The sequence below is a fragment of the Amphibalanus amphitrite genome, unplaced genomic scaffold (assembly GCF_019059575.1).
Source record: "Amphibalanus amphitrite isolate SeventyFive unplaced genomic scaffold, NRLGWU_Aamphi_draft 001179F_arrow, whole genome shotgun sequence".
NCBI classification, from domain to species: domain Eukaryota; kingdom Metazoa; phylum Arthropoda; class Thecostraca; order Balanomorpha; family Balanidae; genus Amphibalanus; species Amphibalanus amphitrite.
Genome location: NW_024882673.1, coordinates 132,180 through 154,849, shown reverse-complemented (window position 1 = coordinate 154,849; position 22,670 = coordinate 132,180). Strand labels below are relative to the sequence as shown.

The 22,670-nt window shown below is 51.7% G+C and overlaps 1 protein-coding gene across 1 annotated transcript in view; it reads right to left on the bottom strand.

Moving 5' to 3' along the window:
• Positions 1-22,670, bottom strand: part of LOC122370881 (arf-GAP with GTPase, ANK repeat and PH domain-containing protein 2-like) — a 95,259-nt gene that overhangs the window by 59,543 nt on the left and 13,046 nt on the right. The window contains exons 2-3 of the mRNA XM_043346828.1: positions 20,063-21,409; positions 16,371-16,482 (exon numbers count right to left, since the gene is read on the bottom strand). Coding sequence (XP_043202763.1) covers positions 16,371-16,482; positions 20,063-21,409 — 1,459 coding nt within the window. The remainder of the gene's footprint in view (positions 1-16,370; positions 16,483-20,062; positions 21,410-22,670) is intronic.

The window sequence follows — 22,670 nt, the reverse complement described above, 5'->3', positions numbered from 1 at the left end:
CCAATGAGCCAGTTCCTCATTTGGCTTTTTCCCTGGATGTGGTTTGGCAAGGTGAGCTAACTGTTATCAAGTTGAAGGTTAGCAGGTAAGATTGAGTTAGGGTGAGTACCACCTAGTACCTATAACTGGGTGCTAATGCTATGCAGGTCTTGGGCAGGGCTGCGGAGTCGATGGATTTTCGGCGACTCCGACTCCGACTCCGACTCCGGCTTTCAAAAACCAGCTCCGACTCCGACTCCGACTCCGGGCAGAATTGTCGACTCCGACTGACTCCAACTCCCGACTCCGACTCCGCAGACCTGTTGTTGTTGTTGTTCTTCCCTCCACTTCACTTCAGTGAAGTGTAGCCTGTCGGCTCTGGGCGCCTCTGGCGGCCGCCGCCAGGGCCGCCACCACGGCGGTCTCCCGGACCTCCTCCGGTTCCGGGTGGATGGTATAAGGCGAAGTCTCCAGGGGGCCTCCGCAGACCTAGCAGGGCTGCGGAGTCGACAGATTTTCGGTGACTCCGACTCTGACTCCGGCTCGGGTTTCTAAAATCGACTCCGACTCCGACTCCGACTCCGGTCACAACTGTCGACTCCGACCGACTCCGACTCCGACTCCGACTCCGACTCCGCAGCCCTGGTCTTGGGTAAGTTGCAAATAAGTGTGATGATTGAGGTTAGGTCAGGTCAGTCAGGTATGAATTGATCAGGTCACATTTTTATGGACACTTGGCAAATTAAAAAAACTAACATGACCTAATATTAGCTAACCCAACTAAACCTACATAACTACTAAACTATAGGTACTGAGCACCTACCTACTTGTGCCTACATCTCATACCAAGTCAAAATAAAGTTCCTTTCTGGAAGATTACCCTGGCAGTACTTTTTATCCCAGTCCTGTGAAGAAAACTAATACTTCTCAAGTTCTGAGTCCCTTCTGGCCATCCACAGAAAGAAATGCTGACAGCTTTGCTTTTGTATATTAGACCAATAATCACCATCATGGAACACATGATATGATCACATCGTTGCATGGATTGTCACATTGACAATTTTACTTAAATCCTTTTTCGAGAAATGCAAAGTAATGATGAATATCAAATCAAACATTATAAAGCTGATTTAGTGATCCAAGCTTTCTCTTCCAGTAGCAATAGAATGATCGCATGTTTCATTTGCCAGACACTGAGTAATGCACATTATTGTCACTTGCACGGGCCGATCACTAGGCGATTACCGTCATTTAGGAGGGCGGCTCAAACTCTGTATTGCCCTCAAAATAAAAGCTGTCGGGCCAATAATGGTCATTATCCGCCCGACAGGTCATTAGCGCCCGACAGCTCAAATATGTTCAAATATATATTCTCATATGAATACCACACATTATTTTAATGAAAATTGCGGTTATTGCAACTGAAAGAAGTAGGCGGTTCTGTACAAACAGTTTTTGATTTATATTTTATTTACAATACTTGTCATAGACCGATGCACGACCGATTGCACATTTGATGCGTTTTCGCTATGTAATCGTACGGCGTACCTATCCTTACGCGTGAAAGTTCACATTGATAACGCAAGACCCGTTGAACGTTGCATTCGGGAGCAGTGACGACAGAGCTGTTCTCGCCGTTACCAGTTGCTGGCTTTGACGGACTTCCGATGGGTCAGGCACCCGATGTTCCTGTTCGTTCATGTTCAACCAGTCATCCACTTCCATCCCACCGATGGTCAGATTAAAGTTGGGCTTTTCTTCGCACAACCGTCGTGAGGTAGCAGGCCCTCCGTTCTGTATCACCGTGGCGCTGCACCCTGGGACTACACTTGCGGCTGTGTCGGACTGCCTGGTCATCGTTTGTGCCAATATCTCAGAGCAACGCCTTTTTTGAGGAACTGACATGTCGTCAATGTAATGTGAAAGGCTTGCGGTCCTTTTGTGTTTTGTTACTTTAACGATATCTTCAGCTGCCACTCCAGCTTGATGCAATGTCGTGACGGTGGTGGCACGAACGCTATGACATGTATAGCGTTGTGATAGCTTAGCGCTATCAGCTATCCTCTGCATGATTGTTGACAGGCTGTTCTTCCCCATTGCTTCGTTTCTGAACCAACATTCATCTTGCGTCCATGCTCTCTTTGGTGTTTGGAACAGCCTATCACTATTATGATTGATCTTTTGCTGGTACATCTTGAAAACTTCTACACCAGGCCCGTACATCCTCTGATCAGAAAAGTCTACATCTCCCTGCTTGCTTCCACCCTGATGGTTTTTTGTTGCTTCAGTTTTCGAAATAGTGACATATTCCTTTCCGTCTGGGTCTTCTCTGATGACGAAATTATCTTTCCTCATCTGAGCCCAACCTTCTCGACCTCTTCTCCCGAAGAAAAAGCAGAGATAGAACCATGTAGCCTGCAGGAGGATGGTTGGATTTGACGCGAAATCCGAGAGGTAGTCACCCAAGCGCTTCATATCGTCCTCTGTGATAGCAGCCTTATGCTGAGGCTTGGGGTTGCCTGCCTTTACGTACAGTTTGCAGCGAGCGTCAAAAATGTTGTTTGCTGCAATAAACTCTCTATCGGTTATGATGTTGATCGGTCTGCTATGTGGAGCGCTGGTCAGGCAGCGATGGATGGCCGCACGAATGCAGGTCAGTGTACTGGGCGTTAGAGTTTCCCCCGCTTTCTTCGCCTTCACTTCAGCGTAGAACCTTCTTAGTAAACTACACAGTTCTTCATGAGTAACTGTTCCAAAATCGCATGCATGGTCTCTCAATGCAAGCCATTCATTAAATTTCTTCATCCCATACTGAGTCAAGATACCTATAAGAAACAGGTAGGTCCGATGTTTTGAGTAAAGCCCAAGTAAAGCCCTGGTGACGTCACTGACATTTCTTATAGGGGAGAGTGGGGTGGGTTGTATCAGTTTTTACTCCGAGACCCATAACCTCGTAACTATCCGTGATAAACTCATTATTTCCATACTATCCCCTTCCTTGATTCTTCTGCTTTTTTGTGCAAAGTAACTTTTCCGCTACCTCTACCAGTTTTTCTTCTACGGTCTCCCGAATAGAACAATGTTTTTGATACAACTTGCCCCATGGCTTGGGTGAGTTGTATCACATGGTGGGGTAATTTGTATCACTATTTCATGTTTCAGGGAGAGTGCTTGCTACTGGTTTTGAACATAACAACAACATTAAATGAGGTTAATACAATGCATAGGTATGCTCAAAGGCTTCACTTTATTAGACCAAACTTAGGTCAATGCAATCCGAACGAAACATCAACAGACTAGACGCAAAAGTGGCCCGTTAAGAGCAAAGAAGTCAACACATTGTGCCGAAATGGAACGAGCATTGACTTGCTACCTACAAACGCGAGCCAGGGCTTAGCTTTCGCGATCAAAAGCAACATACCCATACATACATACATACATACATGTTACAACATACCCCACCCGGCTCTGATACAACATGTACCTAGCCGCCATCTTGGAAAAAAACATCCTCGTGCTAAAAAAAACAGCGGACAGCTGGAGAAATCCGTTTTCACTCACGCAGCCTTAGAACCTACCCTCACCACCGCCACGGAGATCTTTCAAATTCGTGCACATCTAAATGCCCAGAACACATATTTTCTTGCAACTTATTTTTTTAGAATGACATTAAAAAAACATAAAATCGGCTCTCACCTCGAGACGCGTCCACTCAGCCACAAGACAGAACAGGGAAAGATGGCGCCCAGAAAACCTCGTCGGCTGGTCGTGTCGCGAGCGCCATCCATCGGATAAGTTTGGCACAATTCGCCCTGATACAACTTGGACATGATACAACTCTCCCCGCTCTCCCCTATGGAGAATTTCGCCCATAAGGAAAATATTTTACATACGAAAATTTGTATTTTATTAGGAAAAAATACATTCTATCAATTTCATCATGAAACTTATATAATTTAATTAAAAAACTTGAAATCCTTTGAGTGCTTGTCCCAACCCCTGCTATACCTTTGGTCACGTGACTACCATGATAAACTTTGCGTTTTGCAATGTTATGACTTAAACAGAAGCAATAAATGTTACAAGCGTATTATTTATGATGTTTTAGGCAGCAATCGTGTAATAACATCCTTGAATTATATACATTCTGCTTAAAAGAGGTCACGTGATGCTACCAGATTGTGCTCGGACAGCATTTTCTTAAACTTCGATTTTGAGTACTTTTTACCTTCATTGAGTCCTAATAACGGACGTTTTTAGTTATAAAATGAAGCAATGAATCTATTGAGGGCAAAATTTAATCATTTTTGCACTTTCAAGCCGGGCTATCCTGGCATGAACTTCGGCCGGTTTGTGTGTGAAGCCTATGGTGAAGGGAAAACTTCACGCCCGGCTGACGTCACAGACCTCGGCTACCAAATCGTGTCCGGTGGGGGTCGTACTGAGTGGCCTTCGATGTGTTGTCAGGTACAACACTTCTTTCCAGCTCTATTAATTCACGCTCCGTTATTTCGCTATCCATCTGCCGTTTCCACGCGCAAAGGAGACAGAGCTATTATTACCTCAGAAGCTAAACCGAAAATGATGCACCGCAAGGCCCTATATACCAGGTAGGGTCGTCCGGCGATTCTACCTTTTCGTGACGTCAGCTCGTGACGTCATTTGGAGTCAAGTCTCGAAGCCCCGTTCAATCCCCATGTAAATGAGCGATTTTTGAAGCACTGTAGAATGAAGTCTGCAGAAGGTATATCAAACTTAAGTATCTTATCTAAAAGAGCAGACAGTTTTCTGCAAGTTATCTATTACGTGTTTTTCGCTAAATCTTTTGCTTTTTTCACAAAAGCGTAAAATGCGGAGCTATGGGCTCCGCCTATAGCTCCGCCCACATGCGTGACGTCATTCGTGTTAGTGGACACGCAGAGAGATAGGGGACGACATGGGCCTGATGCACCGTTCGCTCTGACCTGCCTTATATACTCTAGTCGTGAGTGCTCGCCCTAAATTCCCGAAAAGTCACGTGCTTAACAATAACCAGTATTTTACATTCTCGCGCACTACGAACTTGCTGACCGACCTCCAGAAGATTTGACTACAGCAAGCTATTGAGAAAATGGTTAATTATGAACTAGATAAGTGACAATAATACAAATAACGTGACTTTTGTCGGGCGATATGAGTTTTGAACGGCCCTTCACCATTATCAGAAGCCCTTCATGATACTTAGCGTCCCTCGCTACGCTCGGGCCGCTCAGCATCATGTCGGGCTTCTGATAATGGTGTCGGGCCGTTCAAAACTCATATCGCCCTCCAAAGTCACGTTATTGTACTATTACCATCTGCATAGCAAAGTAAAGCTGCCCGGGTTTGTTCATTCTAGATTTTTTCACTCTAGTTCATTCTAGATTTGGCAGTTAGCACTCATTGATCTTGCTGCTGTAGCCTGTAGGTAAGTAATATTTCAATATTCATACCAATAGGTATGAACATCAATACGCATTCATCAGCCAACATTTTCTGGCTTGATTCTGCGCGTGTCCTTCAGTATTGATCTCCTGCAATATTATAGCTTGTTTTCGGCCAATAAGCTCTTTTAATTTTACTTTTTCTTGCTGATAAGTGAGCCAGATCAACTTGCGTTTATCAACCAACATTTCCTAACTTCAACCTGATAATACTCAGGACTCACAACTCAGGACTCTTAGCCTCATGTATACATCAATTTGGGATTGTTTTCAGTCAACATGCTTCTTTAATATGATATAATTTAGTCACGAGAGATTCAAAACTTACAACAAAGCGACATACAAGAGTTCGAAAATTATCAGATAAGCTTAAAAAAGGCCTTGGAACGGAGCAGAACGGAGCCAAGTGGTCAGTGGCGTACCCAGGAATTTGCGAAGGACCAGGGCATCGACTGGAGGGGCGCCAACACTGGACAGAGGGGCGCCACCCACCATCATCTAGGAGCGCGACGCTATCGATTGGAGGGGCGCCAATACTGGACAAAGGGGCGCCACCGGCCCACCATATCGTCTAGGAGGGTGCCACTATCACGAGAGGAGCGCCAATACTGGACAGAGGGGCTTCGCCATCAACTAGAAGCGCGCCGCTATCGACTGGAGGAGCGCCAACACTGGACAGAGGGGCGCCAGTCACTGAGGGCGCCGGGGACGATGAGCCAAAGGGACAGGGCATGCACGGAATGTCCTGTATGTGCGTACGCCACTGCAAGTGGTGCTCCATTTGTTTGTTTACAATAATTGTAGTGCTGATGTATTGTTTTAGGACTCTAGCGGTCGGCTCATAAAAACTGAAACATTTTCACAAAATCTGTAAGGCAATTAATATTTATCTGAAAGAACTTAAATATTCAAAAGCCAAACACCATGAAATACAGGAATCAGAACGAAAAAGTAACCCGAAAATGCAGCCTAATAACCGGCTCCTAAAACTGCGGCAAAATCAGCACTTTTCCCCGCAACTCGTTGTCCAGACGTAAATATGCTGGATTACACGTAGATTCCCATGGGTGAGGAAATGAGGAGCTCTCTCAATCAAACACCGAGTAAAACAGCATTAACCCTAGAACGCCTAGGGGGGGGGTTGTATCAACCCCCCCCCTGAGGTTTTTTCGAAGTGCACGCTAAACGGCTTGTCGTAGCGGGCTGAAATTTTCAATACCCTCTGGGGCAACCTTTGCGCATCTTTTGCCGAAAAAAAATTGATCGGGTCATGTCAGGTCACGGAGTTATGACGTCATAAGAGGTACAGCCTCCGGCCGACAGTTACCAAACGTGTGCGCCGAATCCCTAGGTTTTCTGCCGGTGATACCCACATTGTTTGATGGATCATGATGAAACTTCCCATGCATGTTGGGGCAAGCATTGGCTATCGTGTGGTGCAAGAAAATTGACCGGGTCAGGTCAGGTCACGGAGCTATGACGTCACAAGAGGAACAGCGTCCGGTACTATTTTTGAAAAGCGCCCGAACCACTATTTTGCTAATTCTTGTCACCTCAATGGGAATATGCAGCAATATTAGCTTCTATAGGGAGCAAATGGACCTCCCAAATCCAAAAATACAATCAGATTTCAAAAATTTAAATTTTGATTTTTCGAATTTCTGCCGCCGACTGTGACCTTGCCGACTTCCGGCGCTCCCAACGCGCCATTTTTAGAGCTAGGGAAACGAAATACATACCAAACGATAGAGAATTGATCAAGGAACACGATAGTGAAGGTTTCAAGTCGATATCTCCAACCGTTTTGCCGCAATCGCCGCGGAAAGTTGAAAAAGTTTGATTTTTTCGGAAAATTTGACCTTTGACCGGTCATAAGTAGGTCAAATGTTGACCTAGGACCAAAAAATATACCACCAATCGCGAGATCTCGTTGAGAGCAATCCGTTGGTTTTTTCCGCTAAGCTCTACGACCTTCCGTTTCGAAACGCCAGGGGGGGGGTCGTAACAACCCCCCCCCTGGTCGTTCGTGTTATGAGAAATGGCCTGGTCGTGCGAGGGTTAAAAAATATACTACCTACACAATACATAGGTATCGAGTTTGAAGGGCATATGTCATCGATTGCCACCATGAGATCACAATTCATATACCTACCTATACATTGGGTCACGACAAGATGGCGCATCTCCATGTTTATCGATTCTACTTCAGTGTTTCTCCTACGTCCCCTCTTCTCTTATTTTACGAACAATTCCAAAGAAAACGAGCAATTGGGCCGAAAAAACAGCTTAGGTACATGCAAAACTGCCTGTTCTTATAACCACCATTGCATGATTGGTGCGACCTTGATGAGCACCATTTTCACATTTAACTATTCACTGCAAATAAAAAGAAACGAAAAGACACACAGAAACAAAAATGGGATAGGCCAATCGAAACATATGCATGTTTGATGTTCTTTATGTGTGCAAACGACTGCTACGCCCGCTACTCATAAGGCTCCGCTCATAAATGCCAAAATGTATTTTACCTATATAACGCAACTTTTCTCTGATTGGCAATATTGTTCACGGTTCGTTACCGCGCATCCTCATATGATAATCAAGGCGGGTGACTCAATTTGAACGTGGAAAACTCGGCGGCACGCGCGTTACGCTGCCGAGTGGCGTGTCGGGCTGGGCGGGCGTCACGCCCGTCGCGTCGGCCGCGTCGGTCGCCGGGCGGAACGTGCGCTGACTGACAACGGGCCGGGCCACGCCGAACCGCGCCGGGACGCGCCTGCAGTCAGCACTGCCCGGGCGTGAGCCGCAACAGTCGGCCGGGCACACCCGAGCACCGGCCGGCCAGTCACAGTCAGATCGAACGGACGCAGACGACAGCGCGGTGCCGGGTCACGCGCCAGGTGCAATTAATTCAGCAGACATGGACTGAACTGTCCGCACACAGTGAGCGTTATACTGATATTGGTACCAAATTGGAACCGCGTGATGAATAACTCACTCATTGTATACCCCTTCATAAAAATCCTGTAAATGGACAGGAAAATTGAGACAACTAGTAAAACTATTGTTGGCCAGACAACGGAGAACACAGACATTACGGACTATGTCCAGCGTGGCGTTAAGTTTTGCCTTGGTCAGAGAAAATGTTCCGCTATTCGAGCTGCTGCTAACTTTTCTCCTCCCCTCTCAGGACTCAGTATATCTGTGGATTTGGCGGCAGCAGCTACACGTGTAGCTCAGTCAGGATCGGGGTGCGTAACATTCGTTCAGCAATGTCAGGAAGTCGAAATACATACACGGCTCATATAACTCAGGCTTGCACAAGCCGGCCACTGCCTGCCAATAGACTTACCATACAGTTTGATCTTCTTATCTTTGGTCTCCACGAGTATGATGACGTATCCGCCCAGATCCACCATGGTGAGGCGCTCAGCGGAGGAGCATGTCACCACCAGCTCGAGGGCACCACTCGGTCACCAGCGAGGGCACCACTCTGTCACCGACGGCCGAGATCACCGTCGGCACCAGCGGGGACACCATTCGCATCACCAGCACCAGGGCGACAGCGGGTGAGCCGCCCAGCAGCCATCCATCGAGAGAGCGGGGCTCGCTGCAGCGACCGAGCCCGCTGACCGGGTGTTCCGTGTCACTGACTCGCAACTGCAGGTCACTGCCGGTGTCCTGTGTCACCGATAGGTAGCAGTAGTGAGTCACTACAGGTCCCACGTGTCACCGACAGGCGCTGTAGTATCCAGAGGCGTCACTGTTATATGTAGGTCCCACGTGTCACCGACAGGCGCTGATGTATCCAGAGGCGTTACTGTAGGTCCCACGTGTCACCGACAGGTCGCTGTAGCATCCGAGGGACAGAATGGCCTCACCACTCTCAGCAGGCGCCAAACGCAACTGGCGTCCTGAGATCCACTTCCTCTCCGTCTGGCACTCCGGTGCAGAAGATCACAGCTGCTCACCCAAACTCACGGCGTCTCAGAGCTGCTTCACTAACTCACAGCGGCTCAGGACGACTGTCGGCGACTCACAGCGGCTCAGAACGACTGTCGGCGACTCGCGGCGGCGCGCGCGTCACGTCTGGGCGCCCGTGGAGGCCGTCGGCGGACTGGGCGGACGGCAGAGACGGTCACGGCCGGCCGCAGACACCTCTGGCGCATCGACCGGCGCGCTGACGGCCGATTGCACAGGAAAGCGCCGCTCTGGACACCAGCCGGGCCCGCCGACCGGCCGCGGCGTGCGAGCACCGTCGACCGGTGAGCACCGCGCGCCGACTGGTGGGGCCGCGCACAGCGCCGGCCGCCGGGCTCGCCGCCCCGGCCCCGGCCCCGGCCCCCGGCGCGCCGCCGGCGGCAGCGGCCGCCCTCCGGAGGGGGCACAGGTGCGCGGTGGCGCCGGCTCCAGCCGCCGGGGACGCCGGGGACGGGACAGCGGTGATCGAGCCGCCACAAACAGCCGCCGCGCCGCGCGGGGGAGGGACAGGACACCGGGGCGCCGGGTCGGTCCGCTACCGGCGTGCACACAGCCGCCGCGCCACCCCGGCGGTACACACTGCCACAGGAAGTCCGGGCCGCGGCGCCGATCGCTGCGCCCCTGGCTGCGGACCACGGGGCCGGCGGGCCGGAGAGTCGGCCGCTCGCACTGACCGAGCCGACGCGGCCGACGCGGCCGACGCCGACGACCAGCGGCCGGAAGCGCAGCGCCAGCAATCAATACGGCCGGGGCTGGCGGCGACGGCGGCCGACTCCGTCAGCCGCCGCGCGCCGCGCTGGCCACGATCTGTTGCGCTGACCCGACCCGACCTGACCCGGCCCGGCGCCGCGGAGGTCAGTCGGGTCAGAAGAGCTCCGTCCGCGCCGGCCGACGTCCGTCTCCAGCCGCGTTTGGCGGCCGCCCGGGTCGATGCTGCCGTTGCTATGGCGACGGCAGCGTCTGGGCTCCTCTGGCGGAGCGTCGAGCCGCTCGGGCAGTCCCAAGGGCCCTCGGCACGTGGTCAAGTGTTGGTGACATTAGAACTGTGACGGCCGAGTGCTGATCACGCATTCCGCCCTCCCCGCTACCCCTCCCCGCCGCCCTTCCCCCCGTCCCCCTCTAAGACGGCCAAGTGCGGCGGCCGCCACTTCCTGAGAGCTCAGGAGCACCCGGTGACCTGTGCGCAGACTCATATTACGGCTCGACATGCCACTTGATCACACCCTCAACTCTAACGATATACTGAATGACACGCGCAATGCGTAAGTGTGACTGAAGTTCGCCTAAATAAAATGCACCGTAGTTTTGCATAAATATTTTATTGACATATCACCACACTGTAAATGTTGAATGTCATACTTTTTAGTGTCTAAATGCCTTTGAATGTTTACCTTCCTTTGTGGTCAGATCCATCGAACAAGCAAATGCATCAGGAGCAGGACCTTCTTTTCACATTTTGTGGGCCTCGCCTTCCTATTGGCGTTTAGGCATGCCAAGCCGCTACTAATGAGAAAAAAGTAGTTGCATCGACCGGCGATAGTTCTTTAAAGGCTTCTATAAAAAGTACTAATGCTTATAGTAAGTGTTAACCCGCGCACCGACTGCGCCAACTTAGAACCGACGGGGGCCGTCATGGGTTCGGTGGTGCTGGTATTGGTAGATAATCGTAAGAAGTCTGAATCAGAATCGGCTGATAAAGTTGCTGGATTTGTTGCAGCCCTGGGCAGTTTTCAAGTGACAATTGTTGGAGTCAGAATCGTCAGTCAGCGGAGTAAGATGGGACATTTGTAAAATGGCCATTGTTGAAGTAAGAATCGACAGTCGGCGGAGTAAGATAGCGGAGTTGCAGCGTGGGATCGGTCGACGGTGTCGGTGGTGCCGGCCCTATGTACAGTGGCAGTGCCGGCCCTCTGTGCAGTGGCAGTGCCGGCCCTCTGTGCAGTGGCAGTGCCGGCCCTCTGTGCAGTGGCAGTGCCGGCCCTCTGTGCACTGTGCAGTGGCAGTGCCGGCGGCCCTCTGTGCAGTGGCAGGTGCTGATAAGCCTGAGTCGGTGGAGCCGCCGCAGCTGAACACTCAGACTCGGTGTGATCGGCCGGCTGCCGGAGTCTGAGTCAGAGTCAGCGCGCTGCGCCGCCCCGACCGGGACCGTGTGACAGTCTCCTCATAGCGACTGAGACTTTTAGATACCTACTCTCCCCCACAGAATTGCAGAATTGATGTGATTTAACTGAACTTGTTATACATACCTTTCTCAGGGAAAGGAAAATGTTCAATTTCATAATAATAAAAAGCAGCACACGCTAAAAGCACGAAATACTGATATATTGTATAATTCTTTCCAAGTTTACATTTTCAGAATTATCAGGAGCGGCGTCCCGTTTCGTCGAATGGCCACCGTGGACGGCGGTGGCTGCATCGGTGGCTGAAATGTCGGCCGCAGCCCTCCCAGCCTCCCCGAACAGAGCTGGCAGCTGTTTCGAACAGAGTGCAGACCGGCTGGCAGCTGCAGCTGCGGCAGCCACCATTGGCTGTATAGAACGGGACGGAAGTGAGTCTGAGCCTGCGTTTCACCGGGGAGACTCCTCACTTCTGGCCCGCTGGGCTCCGGCTCGACACTACAGCGTTACCATGAGATCCGCCCTGGATCTGCTGAGTGGCGTCAGCAACCCTGAGCCCGCCGGGAGCCCTTGGAACTGATAACATGTCTCCGCCCTGTGTCGACCGAGAATAATGTCAACGTGGCCCTCGTCGCAAGGCACACATCACCATGGCCTCTTCAAGATGGATGGGCTTTTGGTATTGGTTCCAATCGCATGGAAGATTGAGCTAAGATGTGGTTCGATCAGTGATCACCGAGGGACCCATGTCCAGACTTCCGGTCTCCGCCACAAACGCACTCCGTCTGTCACCAGAGCGTCTTTGGATACCATGTGTTGTTGCAAGGTGGACCATACGGGTTTAAAAACTATTTATCCTTTATCGGTGCTATTTAGTGTTTTCTGCTTGAGTCATGGTCGGAGTCTAACAGCCTTTTCTTGGTATTACTGAACCACAAAAAGACGGCGGTGAAGTGGGTAAAAGAACAGCATGCGAAGCGATGGCAAAATGATAATGAAAAAAAAAATACACTTAAACACACTACACAATGCACAAATAAATAGGTACACAGTTCGTTCACATCAGTGATGGACGTTCACAAAACCACACGGCAGCCGACGTTTCAGCCGGTCCTCACATACCTAAATTCCTGTATGTTTGATGCAGTCTTGCAATGCAATCCAGCCATCCAAGAAACTTTGCGCGAGACGTTTTCTTGGATGGTTTTCTTGGATAGCTTGATTTCATCGAGGGCTTCTGTTTTAAAGAAAACTTGTAAGCTTTGCTGAACTGTTCAGTAATTAGAACTGCCAGTATTTCAGTATTTAACGTGCATTTAATGTTACTGTATTTTATTTATGCATATTTCGGCCTTTTTAAGCAAATAACGAACGATATTAAGAAACATACAGGAAATAATATCTAGGACTCTACCGCGACGAAACATTTCTATCTCGAGTTTTCAAAGAATTTCATGCACTCGGCCAAGGCCTCGTGCATGAAATCCTTTGAAAACTCTCGATAGAAATATTTCGTTTTCGCGGTATCGTCCAAGAATGTATATTCGGTGACGGTCAGATCAATGAAATGATAAGTGAATCCAATACATCGGAGAGGTTAACGCTACACCGTGCATGCTTCTGTGCTCCTGGGGGACTATTCGTGAGCTTGAGCAGAATTTTTGCCCTTCACGACGGACTTTGACCGGCTAGGTCTCATGGCTGAACTCAGAGTGGACGGGCGCGTCGCGGCTGGGTCGGGCCGGGTCCGACACGCGGATTCAGAGGCCCGTACTGCGTCTGTCTGCCGTGTGAGGCGTGTGGCTATTGATTTTCCAGGTGCACCGCTGAGCGCTCAGAGTCGGCCGCCGAGAGAGACTCTCTCGGGCATTGTCAGCAGGCGGCCGGCGTGCCGCCGCTGTCCCTTGTCCGGCCTGCGGCCGCTGTGTCCCGTGTCTGGGCCGCTGTGTCCTGTGGTGGGTCACTGCGTCCCGTGTCCCGTGTCCGGGCCGCTGTGTCCCGTGTCCGGGCCGCTGTGTCCCGTGCCCGGGCCGCTGTGTCCCGTGTCTGTCCAGCGGCCGCTGTGTCCCGTGTCCGGCCGCTGTGTCCTGTGTCCGGCCACCGCGCCCCGTGTCCGCGGGCGCCACAGCGGCCGCTAGCGCCGTGGGTACGACAAACGGCGCGCCGCTCACAGCCAGTGAGTGGTGACCCGAGCGCCGGTGACAGGCCGACCGACAGGGAAACTTCGACACACCGCCGGCGCCAACTTCCCCGTTCCCCAACAGAGACCGACCATTACAGTTAGATGGAGTTGGGCCGAGTGACACCGTGCTTCCTTCATAAACATCGGTGTCAGAGAGCTATCGTATGTAATGCAGCAGAAAGCCTGGTTCATGAGACAATTAGGCTGATCAAAGGAACGACAGCAAAGACGTTCCCTGAACTTCAGCATCAAACTGACAAGGAGCTGCACGGCTACTTTACAATATCCCATAGTGCTAATTATCATGTTGGATCAAGCAGGAAGGAAAACTGAAGGTACATGCATTCATAATTTTCCGGCATGGTTTGTAGCTGCTAGTATGTCATTCCGGCGTATATTATCTTCCACTCGATCGCCCTTTACCGTTCAGTTCATTTGAAGGATGCATGAGAAGGGATATGTAGGCAGTTCGCAAAATATAGCGGCTTCAAAAACATTTATGCTGTTCTTTTTTAGCTCACGCTGAGGTAATCTGTACATAACTAATAGGTCATCATGATCTGATGATATCGAAAGCACATTTGCTTGAAATCAAAATCGTAAAAGTCTCGAACAAGCATTTGAGCATTTAATAAGGTCACCATTTAGGTACCTACATATAAAAACTGCATCTAGCTAATGCCATTACACTTAGTAATTCACTTAGTAGTAATTCCACTAATCAATATCTGATGGTCAAACCGACGGCTAGAAGATTGGTACCCAAACGGTCGGCTAGTCAAAGTGTCGGCTGGTAGGTCAGTCGGTCAAGTCAGAAGGCTGGTCGGCCGGTCCGTCAGTTTGTCAGTCAGAACTCAGAAGACTAGTTAACTGCTGGTCAGCTAGCCAGTGAGTTATAGGTTCAGTCAGCTGGTTAGCCCCGAACCGTCGGTCGGTCGCGGAGCTGCAGCCAGTCAGCCGGCTCGCCACGCTGTCGGAATTTCGGTCGGCCGGTCGGTCAGCTGGCCGGTCAGCCGGCCGATGTCAGCTGACTGGTCAGTCGACCGGTCGGTCAGCTGTCGGTATTTCGGTCGGCCGGTCGGTCAGCTGGCCGACCAGTCGTCTAGTCGGTCAGAGAACTATCTGTCGGTCGGTCGATATGCAGTCGGCTAGCCAAACGGTTGGTCTCGGTAGCTCTCTGTTAGCGGGAGGCGGAGGACAAGCGCTCCACCATCGGGTCGATAGCCCCATCAATCTGCGTCTGTGTGGCGCTGTCTGGAGCTGTCTGCGGCGGCTAGCTGTCTGGAACTGAAAGCTGTCTGGAACGTACCGCTGTGCGGTGATTGATGTCTCTAGGTGATGACAGTCATAAAGGACCGTTAGGGATAGGCAGAGAGCAATGTTGTTGAGTGCAATGCAAGAGAGAGGAGTGGAGCGGCTGGGCTGTCGCCTGTCGGCTGCCGGGCGCGACGCACTGCCACCGCTAGGGTACCGGGCGAGTCGCGGTCCCGCCTAGGTGGCGCTGGTGTATTCACCATTCGTCCAGCACCACGAGTAAGATCCAATGAAGGCATTAGACGGTAAACGCCCTGCTCTCGAGTCATGGAGCAAAAGATGCGTAAAACCACACAACAGCACATCTTGCTGCCAATAGGTATATCATCAAATCGTAAATTGGAGTTTTTTTTTTTTTTTTTAGCGCAACATGAGAGGGCCTGTGGAGGACAAGCTGCAGGGTTGCTTAGTGCTGCCACCTGCAGGCAAAGTACGGAACCTTTGGTACAGTCCTCGCACGTCAATGCCGACCCATCCCTCTCAAGTCTCAGTACCGCATCCATGCTCCATTCCGTTGTTTCCAAACTTAGGATAGTCAAATATTTCTCTCTTCCACGCCTCACCCCCTCGTTCTGGGCTGGACGGGCGACTTTAGATAGCTCCACCCCAGAAGCAGGCCCGCAGCTGGGTGCGCGGTGACCGTTAGGGGGCTGGGTGGCCTGTCCACTGGATGGGCCCACTCCCAGTCCTGACGGGTCACCATAGTGCCACTGCCCGCCCAGACCAATGTCTTCCCTAGATTCCACTGCCCGCCCAGATCAATATCTTCCCCAGATTCCTATCGTCCTTCCAGCTCTGAACTGGTCTTGTTAAATCGAAAGCGCCTAACCCAACAAAACAAATAAAACAAACAAAACAAACAAAACGTATCAATGACCCATTATCCACATGGGTAAGTAAGAAAGGGGAGTTCGTAAGTGATTGCAATCTCTGTTCGCAAAGCAGAAGAGGCACCGCTGCCGAGTATCCCCCCAGAATATGACATACCTATGGTATTATCATCTTTGAAAGACTGGCAGAAGTCAGAGCGTTGCTACGTGTCGCCGCCCCCCAGTACACACACGTAAGTCGTATCTATACATACAGCCTTCAGCTCATTATTCAGCTCATAATCATCAGACGGAGTCGTATGTCACATCCAGGCGCAGGCGTGGGCCGCTTCGAATTACGATCGAGGGTACCCCGTGCATGTGCTGGATGTTACGCGCCGTCACGGGGGTTGTAACTGAAACCACTGTTGTAACTGAAATGCAATACCTACGGTCTGTGTCCGACCCGAGTCAGGCGGCGAGGAGTGTCACGTTACGCGGCGGCCGGTCGGGGGTGTCCACTTACCCTCTGCGACGTCGTCGATTTTGGGACGGATGCCCTCGTCGGCGCCGCCGATCACGGAGAAGCCGAACCGTCGCGAGTCGGCGCCCATCGTCACACGCACGTCGCGGATTTTCTGCAACCGGCGGAGACAGAGTCAGAGCGCGGGCAGACAACACCGACACTCGACATACATTTACAGCTAACAAGACATTGGGGAAAGGAAACATTGGCAACGAGTGTATGTACATAGCTTTCAAACAGCCTAAAATGTTTCACGCCCCCAATGCATCATTCCAATGCTGCAGACTAGGTACTTATCAGCAGTATCAGTAGGAACTACTAATCCAAAGTCCACATAGGTCGATTTAATTGGTATAAGTATGCATGACTGTATAGTGTAGAATAAATTAACGCTGTCTCGGTCAGTATCTAAAATCAGGGGCGAATGCAGGATTTTCTTCGGCCAGGGACAAATGGCATGGGGACGGAATTTTGTCTACCTATGGGACGGCACAATGTGCGAGTTGGGCGTCTATAGTGAAAATTGAAGTAAAAGTCCTCTTATCCCGCGCCCCGTAGGGGGGGGGGGCCGAAACGGCCCCCCCTGTCCTTTTCGGTCGATATCTCCTAAACGGCTGGAGATATCGCCACCAAACTTTCAGGACCCCTCCGGGCATCAATTTTACACATTGTGACCAAAATTTTTTCCAGAGGCTATGATAGGTTGGCCACAAATGACGTCAGAGTGACGTCATGTTCTGTCATTTTCGACCGAAAAAAGACCTTCGCGAGAAGACCTGTCAGGACTACAGCTTTGAAGATACAGAAAAATGATCAAGACATAAAAGGTGTAGAATTGACAGGGCTACAAAACTGCTATCTCGAATTTTTGAAATTTTTGAGTTTTGACCCCCAAAAATCAAAAAAGCATTTTTTTGGATATATTCGCCAAAAAATCCAAAAAGTTTTTTGAGTTTCGAAAAAACCGGAATATATGTGATAGTGCCTACCGTCTTCTATCTACATACCATATTTCAGATCGATACCTCGTTTTTTGGCCAAGTTATAGCGAAAAAACTGTTCAAAAATGATGACGTCAAATTTTCAAACTCAATTTTTGGCAATTCTAGAACTCGTAGAGCAGAACGAAGACCACCATTAGACTCCCCGTGACAAGCTGCATCGAATCGATACCCATTTTATGCAAAAATATCAACTTTGAAATTTGACCTAATTTGACCTGACCTTGACCTGACCTTCACAAAAACGTGACCTAGGCTGGCCCCAAAGGCTGCCTAACCCACATAATCGCATTTGTCATGTAAAATGGACCATAAAACATGTATCACACGACACATTCATATTGTGACCCCCGGTGACCTGACCTCGCTGTGACCTGACCTGGTATCAGTGACCTCAGATAGCAAAGTATGTGTTTGACGAACAATGTACCATCGATGGTTTTCAATAAATTACCAATTTACTCGCTTTCACAGCACATTTCTTGAATTTGCCTGTGAACGGTGAAAATCTGACCTTTGACCTGACCTGTGACGTCATCGGTTTGACCTAGGTCAATGAAATTTGGTCACAAGGTAGTTCCCGGGTGGGGCTATCGAACGCCGTTTGAATTTTGAAAATCGGCCGGTAACTTTCCGAGATCTTAGGGGGGGGCCGAAACGCCCCCCCCCCCCCCTACGGGTGGTAGGGTCCGCCGGTAGCCCTACGGGGCGCGGGTTATATCTCCTCCCCGTCCTCTGATTGTGTTTATGGGTATCGTGATTTGATAGTGTCGTGGCGCTCCCATTCGTCGTTCCGTAGGACAGCGAAAGGATAACTCTTTCGGTTAGGGGGCTTAGCCCCAAATGCCCCTGTCCCAGATTCGCCCCTGTGTAAAATTATTATTGAGACTTCTAATAACAGATCGTTGACATTCCCTGGAAAACGGCACGCCAAAAGACGATTGACGCATTGCACGTGTGGGGTCTAAATGATGCAGCTCCAGAAATCTCACATAATTCGGTAGAGCCCGGAATCAAAGCAGACAATCATGCATGCAATATTTCTTTAAAAAAAAAACTCGGGTTACTAACTTGTTAGATGTAAGCGCTCGTAATAAAGTATACCCAATAAAACGCCACACATCCCGAAACCAACTTCCGACTATGGGAGCAAAGTCAGTGGCGGCGGAACACCTTCAATTAGGGGGGGGGGAGCACTGCCGACTTTTGGTCCCATTCTTTCCATGCAACGTCCAACTCCATAGGGCTAATGTTAGAATGCCACAATCAAAGGGGGGGGGGCACGGTGCCCCGGTGCCCCCCTCGTCGCGCCGCCTATGAGTAAAGCCACTAGCTACTGAAGACCTGCTGGAAGTCACGGGTTACATTGACGGGCATGTATGTACAGAGGTGGATGGGAAAGTTTTTGCAGGAAGGGACAGTGCTGACCGCTGGGTGGGCCATTTTATATCGAGTGGGCAGGCTGGGCGGTCGGTGGCGGACTGGCGGAGGGGGCGCCACGCTCCGCCGGAGGTCACTGCTTCCGGTCACAGGCCAGCGGCCGGGGTCACTGGTCAGAGGTCAGAAGTCAGCGGCCGGGGTCAGAGGTCAGAGGTCAGAGGTCAGCCGGAGTCAGCGCCGCTGCAGGGGTGACAAGAGTCCCAGGCACGGTGAGAAAGTGAGGGACCCATTTTCACTTGGCAGGCGGCAGCTTCGCGCAACGGTGAACCGCCGGTGAACGGAAGGCCACATGCGGCCGAACGAGCAGCAGAACACATATCCCCAATGAATTTTGTTTACATCGGTTATGCAATTACCCATGCCGTGCAGAAGCAGCGAATCAGGGACTTTTTGTCGAGGTAATTGATCAACAAATATATGTTGAGTTGTTGTTCAAATGTTTTTAACTGTTCTTCAGGACAAGATGTGGAGTTTGATGTGATAAGTGAATGAGGACTTTGCTCCACAAGAAATCGTTCGGGTCGGAGCTCTTTTGAATTGTATTTTCAAAACCTCGTCAGCTAGTCGTAATCGGGTTTGGAGGGGCATCGGTCGCAAAATTGAGGGCCCTCAATTTTGCGACCGATACCCCTCGAAACCGATTACGACTGACTAGCTGACGAAGTTTTGCAAATACAATTCGAAAGCTTTGACCCGAACGATTTCTTGTGGAGCAAAGTCCTCATATAAATGCTTGGGAAAGACTGTCTTGGTGTCTCGTACAAGAACTTGCCAGTGGCCTTCCAGGAAGAATTCCTGCAGGCATTCCCACGCACTAGTGTTTAACATGCCTGCAGTAAAACTCTGATGGCTGACAGGACGCAAATGCATTTTTCATATGCCTCTGACAAGTGAATCATGACAGGACAATGCAGGAGCAGCGTGATTGAAACATTCATCATGACGAAAAAGACGGTACACGCAAAAGAGAAATGACTGATAAAAGTAAGATAAATTATCAGCTCGCAGTTTGGTGGCAGATCTGCGAGATAAGATTTAACAACCTATAGGCAATTCCCCACTTCTGCAATCTCCCTGACCGCCACCTGAGCTGGCCGAAGTTATACTCGTGCACTGCATCCAACTCTCAACTCTGGACCTTTGCCTGAAGTCATGCTCCACATTCACATGCTTAGCCCACAAAGTTTTGCGAGCATAGCATGCCTACTCGAGTGCAGCTCGTTCCCAGTGGTTGTACCCCGTGGTACTTACATACTGCGGTCGGCCGCCGTTTGTAGCAGAAATTGGCGTGGCCGGTGACAGCGCGGCCCCCAGCAGGGTGCGCGAGGCCGGCGTGGGCTTGTCTCGCGGGGGAGACAGGGGCGCCGGGCTGGGTGACCCTCCGCTGGAGGCTGTGGAGAGGGCGCGCAGCGAGGGCGTGCCGCCGTCACTGACGCTGCCCGGGCCGGTATCGCTCGCCGAGCCGCAGTCACTGGCACCCTGACCGTCACCGGCGTCACTTTTTCTCACAACATCAGGAGCAGAAGCAGCGTTCTGGTGAACGGTCTCAGAGCTCTCGCCGCTGATAATTGTGATGGAGGTGCGCGACATGGGCCTCGGAGCAGCCGCACTGGTCAGGCCAGCACCGGAAACCCTTCTGACATCCTCCGAGCCTCCTTCGGCTTTCTTTGACCCTCCTGCAGCACTCTCTGAACCTTCCCTGGCACTCTCCGAACCTCCCACGGCACTGTCCGAGCCTCCTCCCGCGACACTCTCCGGTCCTCCCGCGGCACTATCCAGCCCTCCCGCGGCACTCTCGTGTCCTCCCGAGGCACTCTCCGAACTTCCCGCGGCACTCTCTGAGCCTCCCGTGGCACTCCCTGTGTCCGTGACATCACTCGGCGCTCCCGAGGAGCGGCTCAGCGACCTGGGACGCGGCGGCGGCGTCCCAGACGAACTGGACACGGGTCTAGGAAGCGGCGGCGGCGTCCCAGACGAACTGGACACGGGTCTAGGAAGCGGCGGCGGCGTCCCAGACGAACTGGACACAGGTCTGGGAAGCGGCGGCGGGGTCCCAGACGAGCTGGACACAGGTCTGGGAAGCGGCGGCGGGGTCCCAGACAAGCTGGACACAGGTCTGGGCGGCGGCGGCGGCGCGGAGTCCTCGCCCCCGCCGCCGCAGCTGATGGTGATGCCGCTACCCGAGGAGCGGGACAGCGGCCGCAGCGGCGCGTCCTTTCCGCTCAGCCGGGCGGAGGAGCGGGAGAGCGGGCGCGGGGTGCGCTCGGACGCCCGCCCCTCAGTGGAGCCGCCGCCGGAGCCGCCGGAGCCGCCGCCGGAGTCCGCGGAGCCGCCGGAGCCGCTGCTGATCGGGGTGTCCGGGCAGATCTCCACCAGCGAGCGGGAGTGGCCGTGGATGATGCGCACAGGCATGTCGACGACCAGGGACCTGGAGTGGCCGTGACTGGGCCGCGCCGGGGCCGGCAGCGGCGTGTCGAGCACCAGGGACCGCGAGTGGGCGTGCCGCCCGCGTCCCACCGCCAGGCCGGCCAGGTGCGAGTTGGAGCTGCCGTGGAATGTCGAGAACGTATTGATCTTCCGGGTGTCCCAGTCGTCCGGCTGAAACAACACAGCGGGGAGGCAGCGTAAGCGACAAAGTGGTACCGACAAATTATCGGGTAACACTTAAGTTGAGGCTGGACTAGGTTAGAGAAGTTGCATGATGCATCACTTACACAATACACAGCGCAGGTGCTAAATAGGCGAGCACATGCAGGCACCTTCCTCTTTGTTCCTTGTCCCCTGTGGTGCCTTTTAGCCATTGCTGCCACGAGCTGTACAAAGTTGCATCTCTACTTGGCCGCCTCCGCCACTGCAGCTAGAGCAGAGCGGCGAGCCGGTGGGCAGAGCCGCTCTAAGCCGCTGAGGGGACTGGAGCCGGTCAGAGCTGCTCGTTCGACTCTGAATGGCCGGCCGACGGGCCGAGCTGCGCCACGTCACCGTCCGAGAATCTACACCGGGAGGTCGGGGCTTGGTGACTCGAGAGGTGAGAGGGGCAGCCAGATTCACTGCAGACGGTGCCTAGAACTTCAGATGGACTTAGGATAGCATATCGATCCGCGACTATCGCTGGCTGGCAATAATTAAAGCCAGCAGTAAGGCATAGCGGCTGGTGGCATGGAAAAGGGCTCGATTGAGTCGAAAAGGTAAACATCAGGCACTCAACTGTTAAAGTGACCAACTACAAGGAATAGCGGTAGACTTATGGCTAGTTCAAAACACTGAAATGAGACGCTTTTAGAAACTTTAGAAACTCGATTGCTTTGAATGGATTGATTGACGATACCAAACCCTTAGCGTAATTGTTGCGCGGTCCTGACGATCGCTATCTACCGAAAAAAATCCAGATAACCGGGAGAACTCAAAATGGTTGTATAGTTCAACACAACCAATGTGTCCCAACTACTCTCAAGTGTTTATTTTGGACAGAGGTTTCTGCGTGCCGCCGGTCAGGGTTAAGGTGCCGTCTCTCCCATCGCGCGAGGCCAGGGTCCGGCCGGGGGGCCAGCTGCTCTGATGGTCTCTGATAATACGCCAGGTGGTTGACTAATGATGAACTAATGGCCACCCGTGGCCGGGGACCGCTGACAGCAGCGATGGCGGTGATGACGGGCCACTGATCGCCGGCCGGTCAGCCCTGGTAGAGCGACAGAAAGTGGCCGCACCGGCGGCAGCAGCTCTGCTCGGCGCTCACCTAAGGCTCGGGGGTAACGAGTCACGCCGTATTTATTGGTAAAAGGTAAGGTCACCATTTTTAGAAACGCCCAACATAATTCTTACGCAAACTTATTCCATACAGTCGCTGGCTCTATATTGTTTA